Raw genomic sequence first — 14956 nt, 5'->3', positions numbered from 1 at the left:
CCTTCTCATTTTAAAGATAGCCATATCTACATGTTCAAATGTAGACGCCTCTTCGAATTAGTCAACTTAGCTGCTTTATGGTGCACACAGTACTAACACCAGCATTCAATTGCACACAGCTTGCATAATACCCAGAGAAAAGCACTGCCAATAGAATGGGATGTTCTGGAGTAGCTGCACATGAGCCTAAGGTCACCATGCCCAGTGCCAAGTTTCAGAGCGATGTAAAGCCCCCCAGTATTGGGACTTCACTAATGTACTTGTGACTGAATGCAATAAAATCCTCACAGCAATTTTCCAACATCTAACCTTCCCAGAATAGTAGCTGCTATTACTGCAGCAAAGGGGGCCAAACTCAGTATTAACACCCCTAATTTCAGAAAAAAAAACATTGGCCATATTGTGTTTAGCAATGCACAAGCAACATCAGTAAACACTGCTGGTTCCCACAGGCTCTGCTGACCAATGTGAAATCTGAAGAGAGCCAGGGCAGCTGGCACAAGCACAGCACCCTCAGGAACCCACTCTTCCTGTGCCCTCTTCTGAATGAAGAGGAGCTACTGGCAAGTACATGTTACAAAACTTGTGCTTACAATGCGTTTTATTATTTTTGAGAATGCAATAATACTGCGCAGAGAGCCAGGGCTTGTTGAGGTGTGAAAAAGAGGTATTAAGGGTTCAAAGTAATCCCTCTAAATATGATTGTTTCCTACTGTCTACACATTGGATAAGCACTGATGCATAACTACTCTGCACACATGAAAAATCTCTGTCATTGTACCTGAGTATATCATGGCATTAATAACATTAATGGCTCTTTACAGGCAGTTACTTAAAGGGCCCCATATTAAAGGAAACTGAATTTACTTTTAATGTACTTTAATTTCTAAAAGGTTTCAAGATGTACCATTCATTTTCCTGTCCATACAGTCTATATGTGGGGGATAAGAAGCAAAAATGCCTCGTTTGGAGTTCAGTTTTTGTGATATTGAAAAAAAAACTAAGTAATTACATATATTCATCTATTCAGCCTACAGCAGTTTAGCCCAGTGAAGTTGTATGAAGTTTTCAGCCTGGACTGCTTTTTAAAAAGGACACAATACAGGGCACTCAGTTTATTTGTGAGGGCTAAAGAGAGATTGGAAAGTGATGTAAAATTGAAATACTTTTTTTGGATAAAAGTAGAATAATGGCCTTTTAAGCATGGTTATCAGAATCTGGAGCTACTGAATGTAGTATATATGCTTGTTCTGCAGGACCATTATTACATTTCATTAATATGATTTGTCTGTTTAAGTCAGCAGCATTGGAAAATGGAAAATGGAGCCAAAGTTTTGAAAGTGCAGAAACTCCATCTTGATGTGATCTAATTTCAGTAGGATTTACCCCTGAAATCTCTCATGTCTTAAGCGATTGCCCCACTTTTCTCAGCCAAAACTGCACGTTTACTAAGTCTTAATTCTTAAATACTCACAGGGGCCAAATGATCTACGTCAGCCGTGCACGTGCCTTGGGCTTGCAGTAAAATGAGGGTGAACATGTAATGAAGAAACAGTAACAGCCATCAAAAGTAGCCTGTTTATGTGAAGTTGCATGTTTACTAATAACCTCAGAGTGCTGAGCCATCAAATAGGTCACCGGATGGACCACAAAGTGTCTTGCCGTATTCGTTTCACATCTTCTTAACACAACAGAATGACTGCTCTGACCCGTGCCTGACAAAAGCTGACCCAGTTGTGCAGATGCAGGCGGGGAAAGTAGGTGAGCATGTCTGTTCTGGTAAGACAACGGTAATGCAATCCCTCGTTTGCGGAGCCATCTCTATAAATCCACTCTGATCTCCCTTTCTGGACACTGGGCAAGAGATGGGAGGGGCTGGCAGACAAGCATCTAACTTTGTTTAGGGCAGAGACAGATTTACAGTACTCCACTTAGTCATTCCAGACAGAGCCTGATGGGATGGGATTTTAGCTAGTCACAATCTAGATCTTTCACATGAACAGTAAAGACACTGTGATGATTATACAGCATCAGAATACTTTATGGTTTAAAAATGAGACAAACAAGTGCAGACCCAACAACAGAATACATAACGGGACAAAACACGCACTCATTCTCTCTACTCATAAGTACTGCCCTAGCTTACATGTGCATTCACGCTACAGTAAACACATTACAGTATGTCGATCTGTTACCTTTGATACATGTTCAGTACAAACATTATTACAGCCAATGGAATATCACAAGTCTGACTGAATAACCTTTGTTACAGACTACATACAATATCAACAGTAAAAATCAGTAATAAATTGTACGTTTTAGAAGTTGCACTGTGTGTGACAGGATAAACCATAGTTCAGCTTTTTCCAAGTCAACTTATTATTAGACCCTAACAGATTTAAGATGATTTGTTGGATCAGGCTATGATGTCGGATTTGAAGAGTAGCTACAAAGCTAACAAAAAATGTTTAAATCTACCCATCTATCTGTTTCATAGGAACAAACAGCAAGTATCTGGCTACTGTAGGTTGTTGATGCATGGTACACGAAGCAGTATTTTACTATATTTCAACCCCAAGATCTTTTGTACCTTTTCCTTAACTGGAGTGAACAGACATTCTTTCACTGCTTTACTTGATTTGTGAGTTTCAAACATGTCAAAAAACAATGGGCATAGATTTGTTGCTGTCCAAAAACTATTCATCATTTGAGCACAGCAGCTGTCCTTCATATTTTATCAAAATGTCATGATGAATGGATCAATAGAAATGGTCTAAAATTACTTTAATTTGGATTAATTTACTTTATATGAACCTATACTGAAAGTTCTCCTATGAAGTTGCCATTCTGGAGATACTTTGTTTTTTTGGGGGTTTTTTTTGGACAGTGACAATTTGTTTCTTAGTTTAGTAATATCTTTATCCATCTTTTTTGTTATGTAGGTTGTGTTTTAGGGTTTCAGCAGACCATTAGCTATGTCTCAGTTGACCTCCTAAAAAAAATCATGTGTAAAAATGATTGTGAATTTTAATGCCCATCAAACAGACTTTTAGCGATAAAAATCCTGGTGCAATGATGTAATTTCTTGCCTACGTTTTGGTTTATTGATAAAAAAGACTTACGTTTGAAATGTTCAACATGACTTTACTGACTTTCTTTATAACCTACTGATGAGGAAATCTATTTTAATATATTGTTTGCCATTGCAGGTGCAACAGAAAAGAGTTTTGTGGACACTCATAAAATCTTATCAATTCCTGTTTCCATAGTCTTCACTGACAAACATTTTGAAGCTTTAAGATATTTTTCGTAAAAAAAAATCCTTTGGATGGAAATGCAGCTAACGCCGATTTATAGAACTGTCCTCTGAAAAATTCTTACAGGAATCAAGATCAGTTACACCAGGTTCTTTAAAGCAGGCCTGGAAAAATTGCAACCCTGGGAAAATGGCAGCCAGCAGTGAAAGACAGTCTGCAGTCTCAGTTTAAGGCATTAATACCAGAGAGCTTAGCATTGAAACACAGTACAGTGGTTCCTTTAACATAGTTTTGCATAGCTCTTTATATAAAACACTGCAAATGTTTGAATAAGTTAAGCAGAATGAAGCTGGGGAAGACTTCAGAAGACTTCATGTCACTCATAGTCAGACTACCAGAGCACACTACAAGGCTATGTCATAGCTATACTATGGTACTGTGCTACAGTCTACTTTTCAATTGTTACAATGACTGACCTAACACAGAATGTACAACATGAATTAACAAGAACTGTGTGCAAAAAGAATGTGGCACGCTGCCACTTGATGAACGGTAAAAAATCTGAAATAAACAGGATTAACAGCAAGCTTTAGCTTTCATACAATTTTATGTATCGTTTATGTATCTAATCTGCAGACTATAGGAATTTTATTCTTATAGTCTTAATTCAGATTAAATCAAAAGAAAGAGAGAAATGTATAAAAGCATAATCAACATAATCTTGTGAAAATGGCCAGAATCCTTCATCAGTTACACTGCACTGATATATCCTGTAGTGCATAATCTTTCGATCCAAATCATTGTAGTATTTGGAATTCTTGTATTGTCTGAATCCACCAAAAGGTCATTATTTTAAATATGGTATCAAAAGATTTCAATGCTGCATTAAATATGGGATACTATTGGTATAAAAGACCTGATTTTCTCAGAGGACATGATTTAGGATTGCTCTGGGTTAAGTTCATAGGTTTAGGTACATGTTTTAACCACAAATTGGGTTTCTTGAAAGTCTTCTCACAGTTTAGTGTTAATACAAATACAATGTTAGATGAAAATACCCTGGTCTCTACATTCAGTGGGTTCCTGGGTAATAGCCATTTGAAAGGTGCTCTTAAATAACCCTCATATTTATTGCACTCTGTGCCTTTGCATTTTGCAGGTACTTCTGTAGACGACAACAACAGTACTGAGAAGTTCACAGTATTAAAAAGGGAGGTCAGTGCTGTGCATAATCACTGGAAGTGCAAATCAAATTGGAGCTGACACACAGCACTTGGGCTGCCAGGACAGCTGTGCCTTGCAGAGGAAAGGACATGTCAAAGTCACACTACTGCCTTCAGGGAGTAAAGAAGGAAAAAAAAACATCACAGAGTAAGAAGTAGAGGGCAATGGGCAATAGTGATAGAGAAATCCTTTCTTTCTTTCTTTGGAGGGGATTAGGGATGAGAGCAGGGGACTCTGACAGAGGAAAATGTCTGTCTCATGCTGAAACATACTGAGGAGGCGGCTCCTTCGGTGGAATGGCAACAACTTCTTCATAGGGCGGAAGCAGCACCTGAAAACAATGCACAAGACAACACATTAGTAACCAGCCTCTGAGAAGAAATGCAGGGTGATGTGGTTTTATATATATATGTATATTTTATATATATTTATGTATATATGTGTGTGTGTGTGTGTGTGTGTGTGTGTGTGTGTGTGTGTGTGTGTGTGTGTGTGTGTTTTTTCCAAGTATGTCATGCTACCGGATGATATTTACCCATGCTTCTTGTGTACTTTGTTAAAAAAAAATCTTTAATATTTGCTTGGAATAAAACACTACACATTTCCATATTATGCTCACGAGTCCCAACCAATGGTCCTGTATCTCACAACCTTGCAAAATTTCTTGTGACTTCAGATCAAAACATGCAAGCAGACCTACAGCAAGGCACTGACTGCTGTGCTAGTTAGCTGTGCATTTTGCAGAGAAAAAGCAAGAAAAAGCAGTTTGGTTTGTACAATGCTCATAAGGGAAAAATATATTTTATTCCAATTTTTAATGAGTAGTACTAAACCCAGAGCGGGAAAGTAAATGCACACCATAGCATCCCTAACCCCATAGATGCACTAGCATTAATTAGCATTATTATAGTAGAGCCATTCAGATCATTTAAATTTTATCCTTCAGTTTATGAAAGCACACGCAGAATCCCCACTAAAGTGATGCTTACACATACAATATGCAAGTTATATGTTTTGTTGATTTTCTAAATGAAAATAAGTTAATACATCCTCTACAGAGAAAACACTTCTGCACATTTTAATGTACAATTTCTGTTTATTTGCAGAATTTGACATATAGGAAAAGAAAATAAAGCATAAATGTGGCTTCTTTGTGTTTTCTTTTTTTAAATATGTTAATCTCAGTGAATAAATAGAAACTGTGCACTAAAACTTACAAACAATGCCATATTTTAGTTTGTTCTCTGTAGTTTGACCAGTGGTGCATATCAGCGAAGGTTTGGGACAACGAGTGCACGCACATTAATTTCCACTGCGTACGACAATCAACAGCAATGATCACAATGAATTTGAGAAAAGTCATATTTACTTAACTTAATTTTATTTATTTTCAAAAATTATTGCATCCATTAAAGTAATAATGCTATGCTTTGAAACGTGCTTTCAACTTGACTATCTGCCTTTCATAAAGAACAATGTCTACATTGAACTGTAAATACTGACCATGATTAATATACGATTCAGAGTGGGGGAGACCATGACTGGACTGTGCTTAAAACAAAAGTGAAGACTGAATTATACATATCCCATATCGCAGGATAATATGGGACCATACTCATTTAAGACCACTCCGAATTGAAGACATCTTTTGTGACTATCTGGAAGGGAAGAATCAGCCTTAAAATCACTCAGTTATCCTATGGTGTGGGCCAGTCATTACACAGCATTCTAAACATATACCAGACATAAACCAGATTTCCAGAAAGCAAATTTTAGTTTGAATGAATTTTAAACTGTTCTAATCTAAATACCCAGCAAATGACACACTAAGTTTTCCTCTATCATTACCACTAACGCTGGAAATCAATGCTGTTACTTGATGGAATTAATACCAGTGTAGTGGAATAAACAATATATCGCTCAGCACCACACAGAAGGGATTTTCCTTCCTCCCTTTAGCTTCATCACAGAGCTCAGTGGTTGTAACCGCAGGGCATCATGTGGCTACCCTTTGACCTTGAACCAAAACTAACAGAATCAGAAAGATAAGCCTTAACCGAGTTAAAAAACGAGAGTTAATTTGAATGCACCCAGAATATGCTCCAAGGGGATGCTATTCTAACCTTGGAAGGGGGGTCCGACCGCATCAGTGAGAGGATTTCAAATGAACCGGACAAGCATGGCCAGTTATGTAATGGGCTGGAACTGAAGCGCGAGAAAGCCCTGTTTTTCATTGGATTTTAAGCAGCTGAACACTTAACAGGGTCCAAAGCTCTACTGCAATCTATTTAACCAATGCTGACAATCCAGTTACTTCAGAGAGCTAATGTAAAAATAAATAAATATAAAATGAAACTGTCCAAGGGCTATGATGAGGCAGCAGCAGTGAGACAGGAGCTGGGATTACTTGTGGCAGACACTGTAGGGGATTAGTCCGAGCAGACACAGCACAATGCCCTCTTTATTACTCTCAGTATACACCCTGAATAAACTCCAGTCGGGACTGTCATAATAAAGCACGTCAGAAAATCCATCTGTGCCATAAGACGTTTGTACGAAGGGACAAAACTCTAAGGGTCAGTTTCCTAGACAGGGATCAGGCCTAGTCCAACTCAACATTCTGAATGGAGATTCTCCAATGAAAAGAAAATGTACTCCAGGACTAGGTACCCCATCTGGGAAACCTACCATAAACGCATAACATGTGCTAGTTTCATGCAACCATTACATCTTATATTTAATCACTTATGAAATTTCATTACAAAAAAAATTTGTAGACTATGAACCTGAGGATGTGTCACCATCAAGCTTCACTATGAACTGTGGTGGTCAGATCAAATGGGAATAAAATTTGCCTGGCAAAAAAGCCACATGAATGAGGAAAGATCACTTTGCGGTGAGATACTGTAAGTAAACATTGACTGGGCAAATTTGGAAAAAGACATTTCCTCACAAATGCTCTTCAGTCAATATAACTTGTCACCAGTACTAGGTTGCTAAGGCGTCAGGCCAGTGTCATCTCATGTTTGTTTACATGCACTTCCTGTTTGAAATGATTTATAAAAATTAAAGGAATTTAGAACTTACATAAAATCCTGCTGTAGCTTTCAAATGGAGCTAATAACATATATACCCACAATTCATTCATAGTTTATGAAACCTTTTGTCTTGTTATTTGACTGTGGGATTTGAATGTGTGATAAAGCAGTGTAGGACTGAAGATGCAGAACATGACACTGTAATGTCCTTTAAATAAAAGATGTCCTTAACTTACTGTTGTGTCATTTGTGGTGACATAAACCAAGACCTCTGTGGTGCCTCTTCCACTAACGTATCTGTAGCAGTTCCACACGCAGGCAATCAGGTAAGCCTATAAAAAAAGATTAAACGTGCTTATTTATCAATCAAAAGTAGAGAGGGCAGCCATTTTAGATGCAGCACTACTTCGCCTCAGCACACTTCTCATCATTACAATGGCTACTCATTTTTTTTTTACTCAAAAACATTCGTCTGAATTTGTATGACAATATATTTTATGACAATATATTTTATCTTTATCGTAATATGTTTCATTATTGTGATAAATTTTGTTGTCATGATAAACAATGCTTTTCTGAGCGTATCTTGAATATCGTCAGTACTTCAACACTGAAAAAGTGTGTTTCATTACAAAGAGAGCACAGTTAGTCCTGTTTAACTGTCCTTTATTATTAAGGACACTTTCATTGATGTAAACGTGTTAAGCCTTACCTTAAAGGCCAAGATGCAGCCGATGAATAGCAGAACTGCAAATACTAGGCACATGTTGCTTGTGGACATTAAGTCCTCTTTGTATGGAAAGGTCCCAGGCTGTTACACAACACAAAGACAGAAACATTCAGTCAGTCACTGAATGCAGTAATATCTCTTAAACAGAAGAAATCCTCTCTGACAAATGAAACACTAAATAAGCATGATCTCTCTCACCAGCTGCTGAAGGTAGTCCTGGATGGTGTTCGGGTAAACCACGACACTTATTGCTACCAGGGTGTTAAGAGCAAAGTCAAAGATTTGGTAGCAGAAAAATGGAATGATCCAAGCAGCATGTTGCTGGAAAGAAATATTACAATGATTACAAAGTACAAACTTAATATGTTCTAGTTTTCAATACCAAGCTGGACTAAAATCTCTAGCAAAAATAGACATTCTAATAAAGTCAGCAATTTCAATGCAGTCATATCATACAATAAATACAACAAAAATACTTATACGACTTATGAGACAAGGGATAAAGATCACTTATGATAATGGCCACGTACTAGTCAGTGTATACTACAGAATCAGATGGGCAACAACAAGCTGAGCAAATAAATTATGCAAGAATCTAAAAATTAAAGTTAATGACAAAATAAAAATTCAAAATAAGGCAAAAAAATCATGCTTTAGTCAACCAGACTAAAACTACAGAACACAAACCACCAGCTCAGGAGTTTCAGTATGTTTATCTATTTACTCTTCATTTTGTCTGCTTGTGCGAATTTAAAAAGAATTGTTTTGCTCCCATCTACATTTAGTGTCTCTTATTCCACAAGAGGTTATTTCCTTTTTCTCCATCTTAACACGCTTAAAGAGCAGATAATGTTTATTTCAGCAATACCTTATAAGCACCATAGGTCGCCATCCCACAGATCAGAATCATCAGTAGGGAAATTGCAGCAGCGATGCACATGTCTGTGGAAGAACATGGGGTTGACATCAGAATCAAATACAGCCAGCAAAACCCCTTCAGACAGACAGCTGGTTCTGTTTCACATAGCATTTTTGTTACGTTAGTTTCATTTCATGTTTTAAGTGTGTACATTTCTTGTTAAAAGAATTCAGACGACTTATTCCCAATTCATTTTTATGAAATCGAAAATAAGGTGTAACAATAATGAAGATTTAAAAAGGGTTAAAAATTAAATTTTCTCATGATATGTGTACCAAAATTTAAATGAACAAAAGTTACAGTATCCATGTTGCTTCTCCTCTTACTAACGAAATTACAGGTCAGTTCAAAAAATACATAAGCAACTAACATTGATTAGTTGGTATATAGGCCAATCTCAACCTGTCCTATGCTGCTATTTTTTTAAAGCAAATATAAGCAAATATCTGCCAATATCCTTATGATACTGATATCATACTGTCCATAATGCAAGGTCACATCTCCACATGGAGATGAGTTTTCACTTAAAGTGCTGTATATCTCCTAATCTACACAATTTTCACATGTGAAACCACTGCCTGACAGCCAGGGATTACAAGGATTACTAAAATAGCATTCATTTTGGATTATGTGCAAGCATCACGAAGCCTGACGCCATCAGGTAAATCTTGGTACAAGATTGCAGCACTATCTGGCTCTAGGAGACGTGTGATGAAGCTGTGCAAAATGTGTTCACAGATTTTTTTAATAATTCGGCTGAGTGATCAATTCTTCCTAAGCATCCAATCTGCCCTTTGCACTTTGGCCAATCGGACCTCAAGCCTATCATTACACAAAACAGTTATGGCTCAAGAACTGCTGAAGAACTTTTGGTCTTTAACACTGTATAAGAACCACAGATAAGGGAAAAAAGGCTTGCAAATGACAAAAGCCTTAATGTCAGGAAGAGGAGATGAATTAGACAATAAGAAACAAAAAGTTACACTGCTCACAGGCTAATGCTAATTTTCTTATGTTATGTATAGGTTTCTGATATTCTACACATACAGTGAAAAAAGCAATGCACTGAATTTACCTGATGCAAATGTACATCATTTACACATGAATAAAATCTATTACATTAACAAAATTTTGTTAATGTAAACCCCCTTTCTCCCTGTTCTTCAATGGTCAGGCAGGGTCCAAAGAGCAGGTATTATCTGGGTGGTGGATCATTCTCAGCACTAGAGTGACAGTGACGGTTAGTGTGGTAGTCAGCATATGTTGCGCTGGTATTAATGGATCAGACACAGCAGTGCTGCAGGAGATTTTAAACGCTGTGTCCACTTAGTGTCTACTCTATTAGATACACCTAACTAGTTGGTCCACCTTGTTGATGTAAAGTCAGACACGATAGCTGATTTGCTCCTTCATAGTTTGTATTAGTTGTCCTCTAATCCTTCATTAGTGGTCACATGACGCTGCCCACAGGACGCTGTTGGCTGGATATCTTTGGTTGGTGGACTATTCTCAGTCCAGCAGAGACACTGAGGTGTTTAAAAACTCCAGCAGCACTGCTGTGTCTGATCCACTCAGACCAGCACAACACACACTAACACACCACCACCACGTCAGTGTTACTGCAGTACTGAGAATGATTCAACACCCAAATAGTACCTGCTCTGTGTGGGTCCAGTGGGGGTCCTGAACATTGAAGAACAGGGTGAAAGGGGGCTAACAAAGTATGCAAAGAAACAGATGAACTACAGTCTGTAATTGTTGTACAAACTGCATCTATACTGTAAATGGAGCTGATAAAATGGACAATAGGCGTAGAAACAAGGAGGTGATTTTAATGCTATGGTTAATCAGCGTATCTGTCAAACATTTTTGGAAATATATTACAAACGACACATTTTTAAAAGTATATATATGGAAATATATTTCCTTTGCATATGGGATTTACCACAGCGTAACCTTATGACAGCGCTTATCAACTTTTAAGTCTGTTTAAAGGTATACTACATGCTTTTATATAGCCATTAGTTTATAAAGCAGAGGTGCTTAGGTTCCCAGCAATTTGGTACCTAAATAAAAGGCAAGTCTAACATTGTCCAATCATTTAGTGATGTCCGCTTTAGCATCAGATAAAAATCAAAAGAACTCTTTACTTAATCCTTATGTGGTGCATAAGTTGTCCATATGTTCAGCAGTATAGACTACTAGGCTACTTGTGCCAATTTGGCAAAAAGCACTCAATGAAAAAAATCCCAACACAGGAAAGGCTGAGCCAACAGCAAGAAAACAGAACTTTAATCCTCATTAATTAGGGCAATCAGATTTAATTAAAGTCACTCATGCCAGAGCTTGCGGCTATAGATGCAGCTATACTGGCCCTTCCTATAGGAACCTTTCAACTATATGTAACACTGTGTGGTACACTGTGTGCTGAATATTTTGATTATTTGTAACCATAGGTACTGGACATAAAACACTGATTTATTTTTGTAAGTATGGTAAATCTGTTTTATTACTAAGTAACAAATGAAACTGTATCATGAATTTAAGCAAAATCTCTCTTCATCTTGTTTGGAACTTTACATATACTCACGTAAGTCAACAGTGTACTCAGTCCTAACTTGATAATATGAATCTGCATTGAACTTTCATCATCTGACAGCCCTACCTTTGTACTTTTGTTAATATTTCTGCCCCTAATGTGTCCCTTGTTGCTGATCAATCAGGATAAGTGAGAAAGCAGCACTGGTTCATTGTTTAAACTCTTACGCATCTGGTGAACACTTGCATTGTCTAGAATAATTAGGTAAAAGCTAACTTACTTGCATCGTCCATGACGTCCAAATCTGTGCCAAGCTCAGCACTAGTGAGGTGGTAGTGGTACTGGACCGGGTCATTTAAAGCAGACAGCAGGATTAACAGAACTACTGCATTGATGAGCTGCACAGGAAAGAGGGAATCAGGGAACTCTGGTTAATCTGCAAGTGGGTGTACAGTAATAAAACAATAAATAATTACAAAAATGAAGGTGACCCAGATAGGAATAAAAAGTAACCGGTGTCCCAGAGTCTGATACTGATAGCAACACAAGCTAAACCTTCCCTATGTGAATGCTTCTATCATAAATCATCATTTACCCCACTGTCTGCTTTCTGCCCTCACTGACTTCAATTTGGAGCCACGGCACAAATGATTTGATCCTAAAATAAATTGTCTTTTAGGATGTTCGTGTTTCAATGTGTGACTCAATATCACATTTCAGAACACAGCAAAAGCAGTGTATCAGTTAGACTAGAGGCTAGAGTTAAAGATCACTGACCAGTCACGTAGACAAAATAATTTGTACATGAATTAAACTGAATGAGTCCTAATGGTAATTGTAAGGATTGGCGATATGACAATGTTATCATTATTGACAAATTATGTATTAGTATTTCTAGAACACTTAACAACCGTATGCATCATATAAAAGACATTAAGTTAATAGTTTATTTTGGCAAATGCTGAATTAAGAAAAATAAAAAATCCTTGCACTAATAGGCTTTCATATAATTTTTTGAATTTTAGCACTAGTGTTATACTTTAGCATTGTGTCAGTTCTAACTAGGGACAATGTGATTTTTTTTTACATTATTGTGATAAATTACATCACATTATGTTTTTCTGAGCATATCATGGTTTATATCAGTTTTTCTAGAACACTGAACAACTGCTTGTTTCATTGCAACTAGAGCACAATTAGTCTTGTATAACTGGAAGTGCAATATGTACAATTTCAATCATTGTACTCATACATCAGATTTTAAGTATACAGTTTTTTAAATGTGGCATTGCTGGTTCTTTTTCCTCTGTTCCACCTTCTTAAATCTCAGAATAATAAAAAAATTGTGATGCGAATTGTGTAAAAGTAACTTTAAAGCATCATGATGTTTTATTTTTGCCATATCCTCCAGCCCTAGTTTCAAAGCTAGGAAAAATGAAGTATTGTGTGTGATGCACATTGTGTACCATGAAAAGCATAACCCACTCCCTTCTGAAAGAGCATGACAGCGGATGATGTGAACAAACTGGCTTAAGCTGGTCAGTGCTCTGGTTTCCACAAAAGAAGCTGAAATGTTGGACAGCTCCATCAGCTTTAGCCCAGGAAACCCGACCAGTTTAATCAGACCTTTGTTAGGCTTCTTTACGTGATGATCATTTGATTTAAAAACGCAGCTCTATCTGACATCCTTTTACTGACAAAGCTTGTTATATTTTGCGTGTGTCTGCATTCTTCAAACGGGAGGCGCTCAGCAGTTTTTAGGTCACTGTATTATTCTCATCTCTTGCCGTGCAAAAACAAGGCTGAGAGATTTTTTTGAGATTTTTGCTTAAGGTAATTTGTTCATATTATAATCAGCTCTCTTTATGTTCCCTCCGGCTCCACAGCTGAGTCACAGATTTAGGTAAGAGGTCAAGGATTTGACTCGATTATGGTGCTATTTAAATACAAATAAGCTTTCTAAGATAATCTTAGACGCGAAGGTTAAGCTGCCATTGGCAGTGACATCGTATGTTTTTAACATAAAACTATCACCTACGTACATGTAGCTGTATTAAAGAGAATCAGGTTTTGTTTAATTTACAAAGCCGGACTTCATAACAGCAGAAGCTTCTAAGCTTCTTTCTCGAATTTTCCGTTCCACCTTAAATGGCGCAGCAGTCACGTTCAAGCCGTTCAGGCTATACGGGCGCTAGAATGGAACTGCCGAGCCATTTAAGGTGGAACGGAAAATTCGATAAGAAGCCAACTCGAGCCTCGCGCTGCAGTTTGTGTGGAGCTCTAAACCGCCATTGGAGGGCAGTGAACAGAAGATCTATACAAAGCTGCCCCAAATCTGGCTTTGAATAGAAATGAATGCCCACATCGCCACCCTTAAACACGCAGACGGTGCGAAACTGCCCACTGCTTCAGCAATTAAGCGGCGAATGGTGAAAAATCCCGTTGTTTACTGACCATGTACCAGATGCCCAGGATAATGGTGCCCGTCCGGACATGGCAGCAGAGGCAGCAGCTCGTCGTGTACCATCTGTCCCACGGCGAAATCATCTTTTCGTCTCAGAGAGCGCAGCTATTGCATGTATGGGTGTTTAGGGTGAAGTGGAGTCACCGCAGGGAGCTGTTCTTCTCCTCCTTCTCCTCCTCTTCCCCCTCCTTCTCCTCCGGGCTGAGCCCCGTCTCCGCTGTACAGCACTAACAGCAATAACAGCCCTTACGGCGCAGCTCAGCCAGCTCAACTCACCACGTGACCGTAGAGGGATATACTGGGACAGGGACGGACAGCAGGAGGCAGCGGGAGCAGTTAGACAACCAATCAAAGCTCTTCTACAACCAATCAGTCAGCGTTGTTCTATAACCAATCAGTGCCGTTCTAAAAACAACCAATCAGAGCGTTTCTACAACAAACTAATCAGTGCTACTCAATGATCAACCAGCGCCCTTCTATAATCAATCAGTGCTCACGGCCGGAAATTATCGAATATACACTCACTGGCCACTTTATTAGGTACCCTGGACAGTACTGTGAAAAGTTCAGAGCTCACCCTTTATTTATTTAAATTAATTTTTCAGCATCAGAAAAAAAGCAGAAAACGTATATATAAAAGGGGAATCCCACTGATCAAAATCTCTGCACATCATTAATATGTAAACAAAGCCATTCAGAGTGGTTTGATGTGAAATACTCCATTCTAGAGGAGCTCACAGAGCCAGAATTGTTCACAGTGATGGTGATAGGAACCAGACATCCAA

At 38.1% G+C, this 14956-nt stretch overlaps 1 protein-coding gene across 1 annotated transcript; it reads right to left on the bottom strand.

The window, feature by feature from the left end:
• Positions 1 to 2017: 2017 nt before the first annotated feature.
• On the bottom strand, positions 2018 to 14447 carry laptm4b (lysosomal protein transmembrane 4 beta). The gene is made up of 7 exons (XM_036566285.1): positions 14162 to 14447; positions 11988 to 12105; positions 9118 to 9191; positions 8448 to 8570; positions 8232 to 8330; positions 7756 to 7851; positions 2018 to 4812 (listed from the first exon to the last, which is right to left on the bottom strand). Exons 1-7 carry the CDS (start codon positions 14252 to 14254, stop codon positions 4738 to 4740), a joined length of 678 nt encoding a protein of 225 aa, XP_036422178.1. The 5' UTR covers positions 14255 to 14447; the 3' UTR covers positions 2018 to 4737.
• Positions 14448 to 14956: the final 509 nt, after the last annotated feature.

Source organism: Colossoma macropomum, unplaced genomic scaffold (assembly GCF_904425465.1).
Source record: "Colossoma macropomum unplaced genomic scaffold, Colossoma_macropomum, whole genome shotgun sequence".
Classification (NCBI taxonomy): domain Eukaryota; kingdom Metazoa; phylum Chordata; class Actinopteri; order Characiformes; family Serrasalmidae; genus Colossoma; species Colossoma macropomum.
This window is presented reverse-complemented; position numbering and strand designations above follow the sequence as displayed.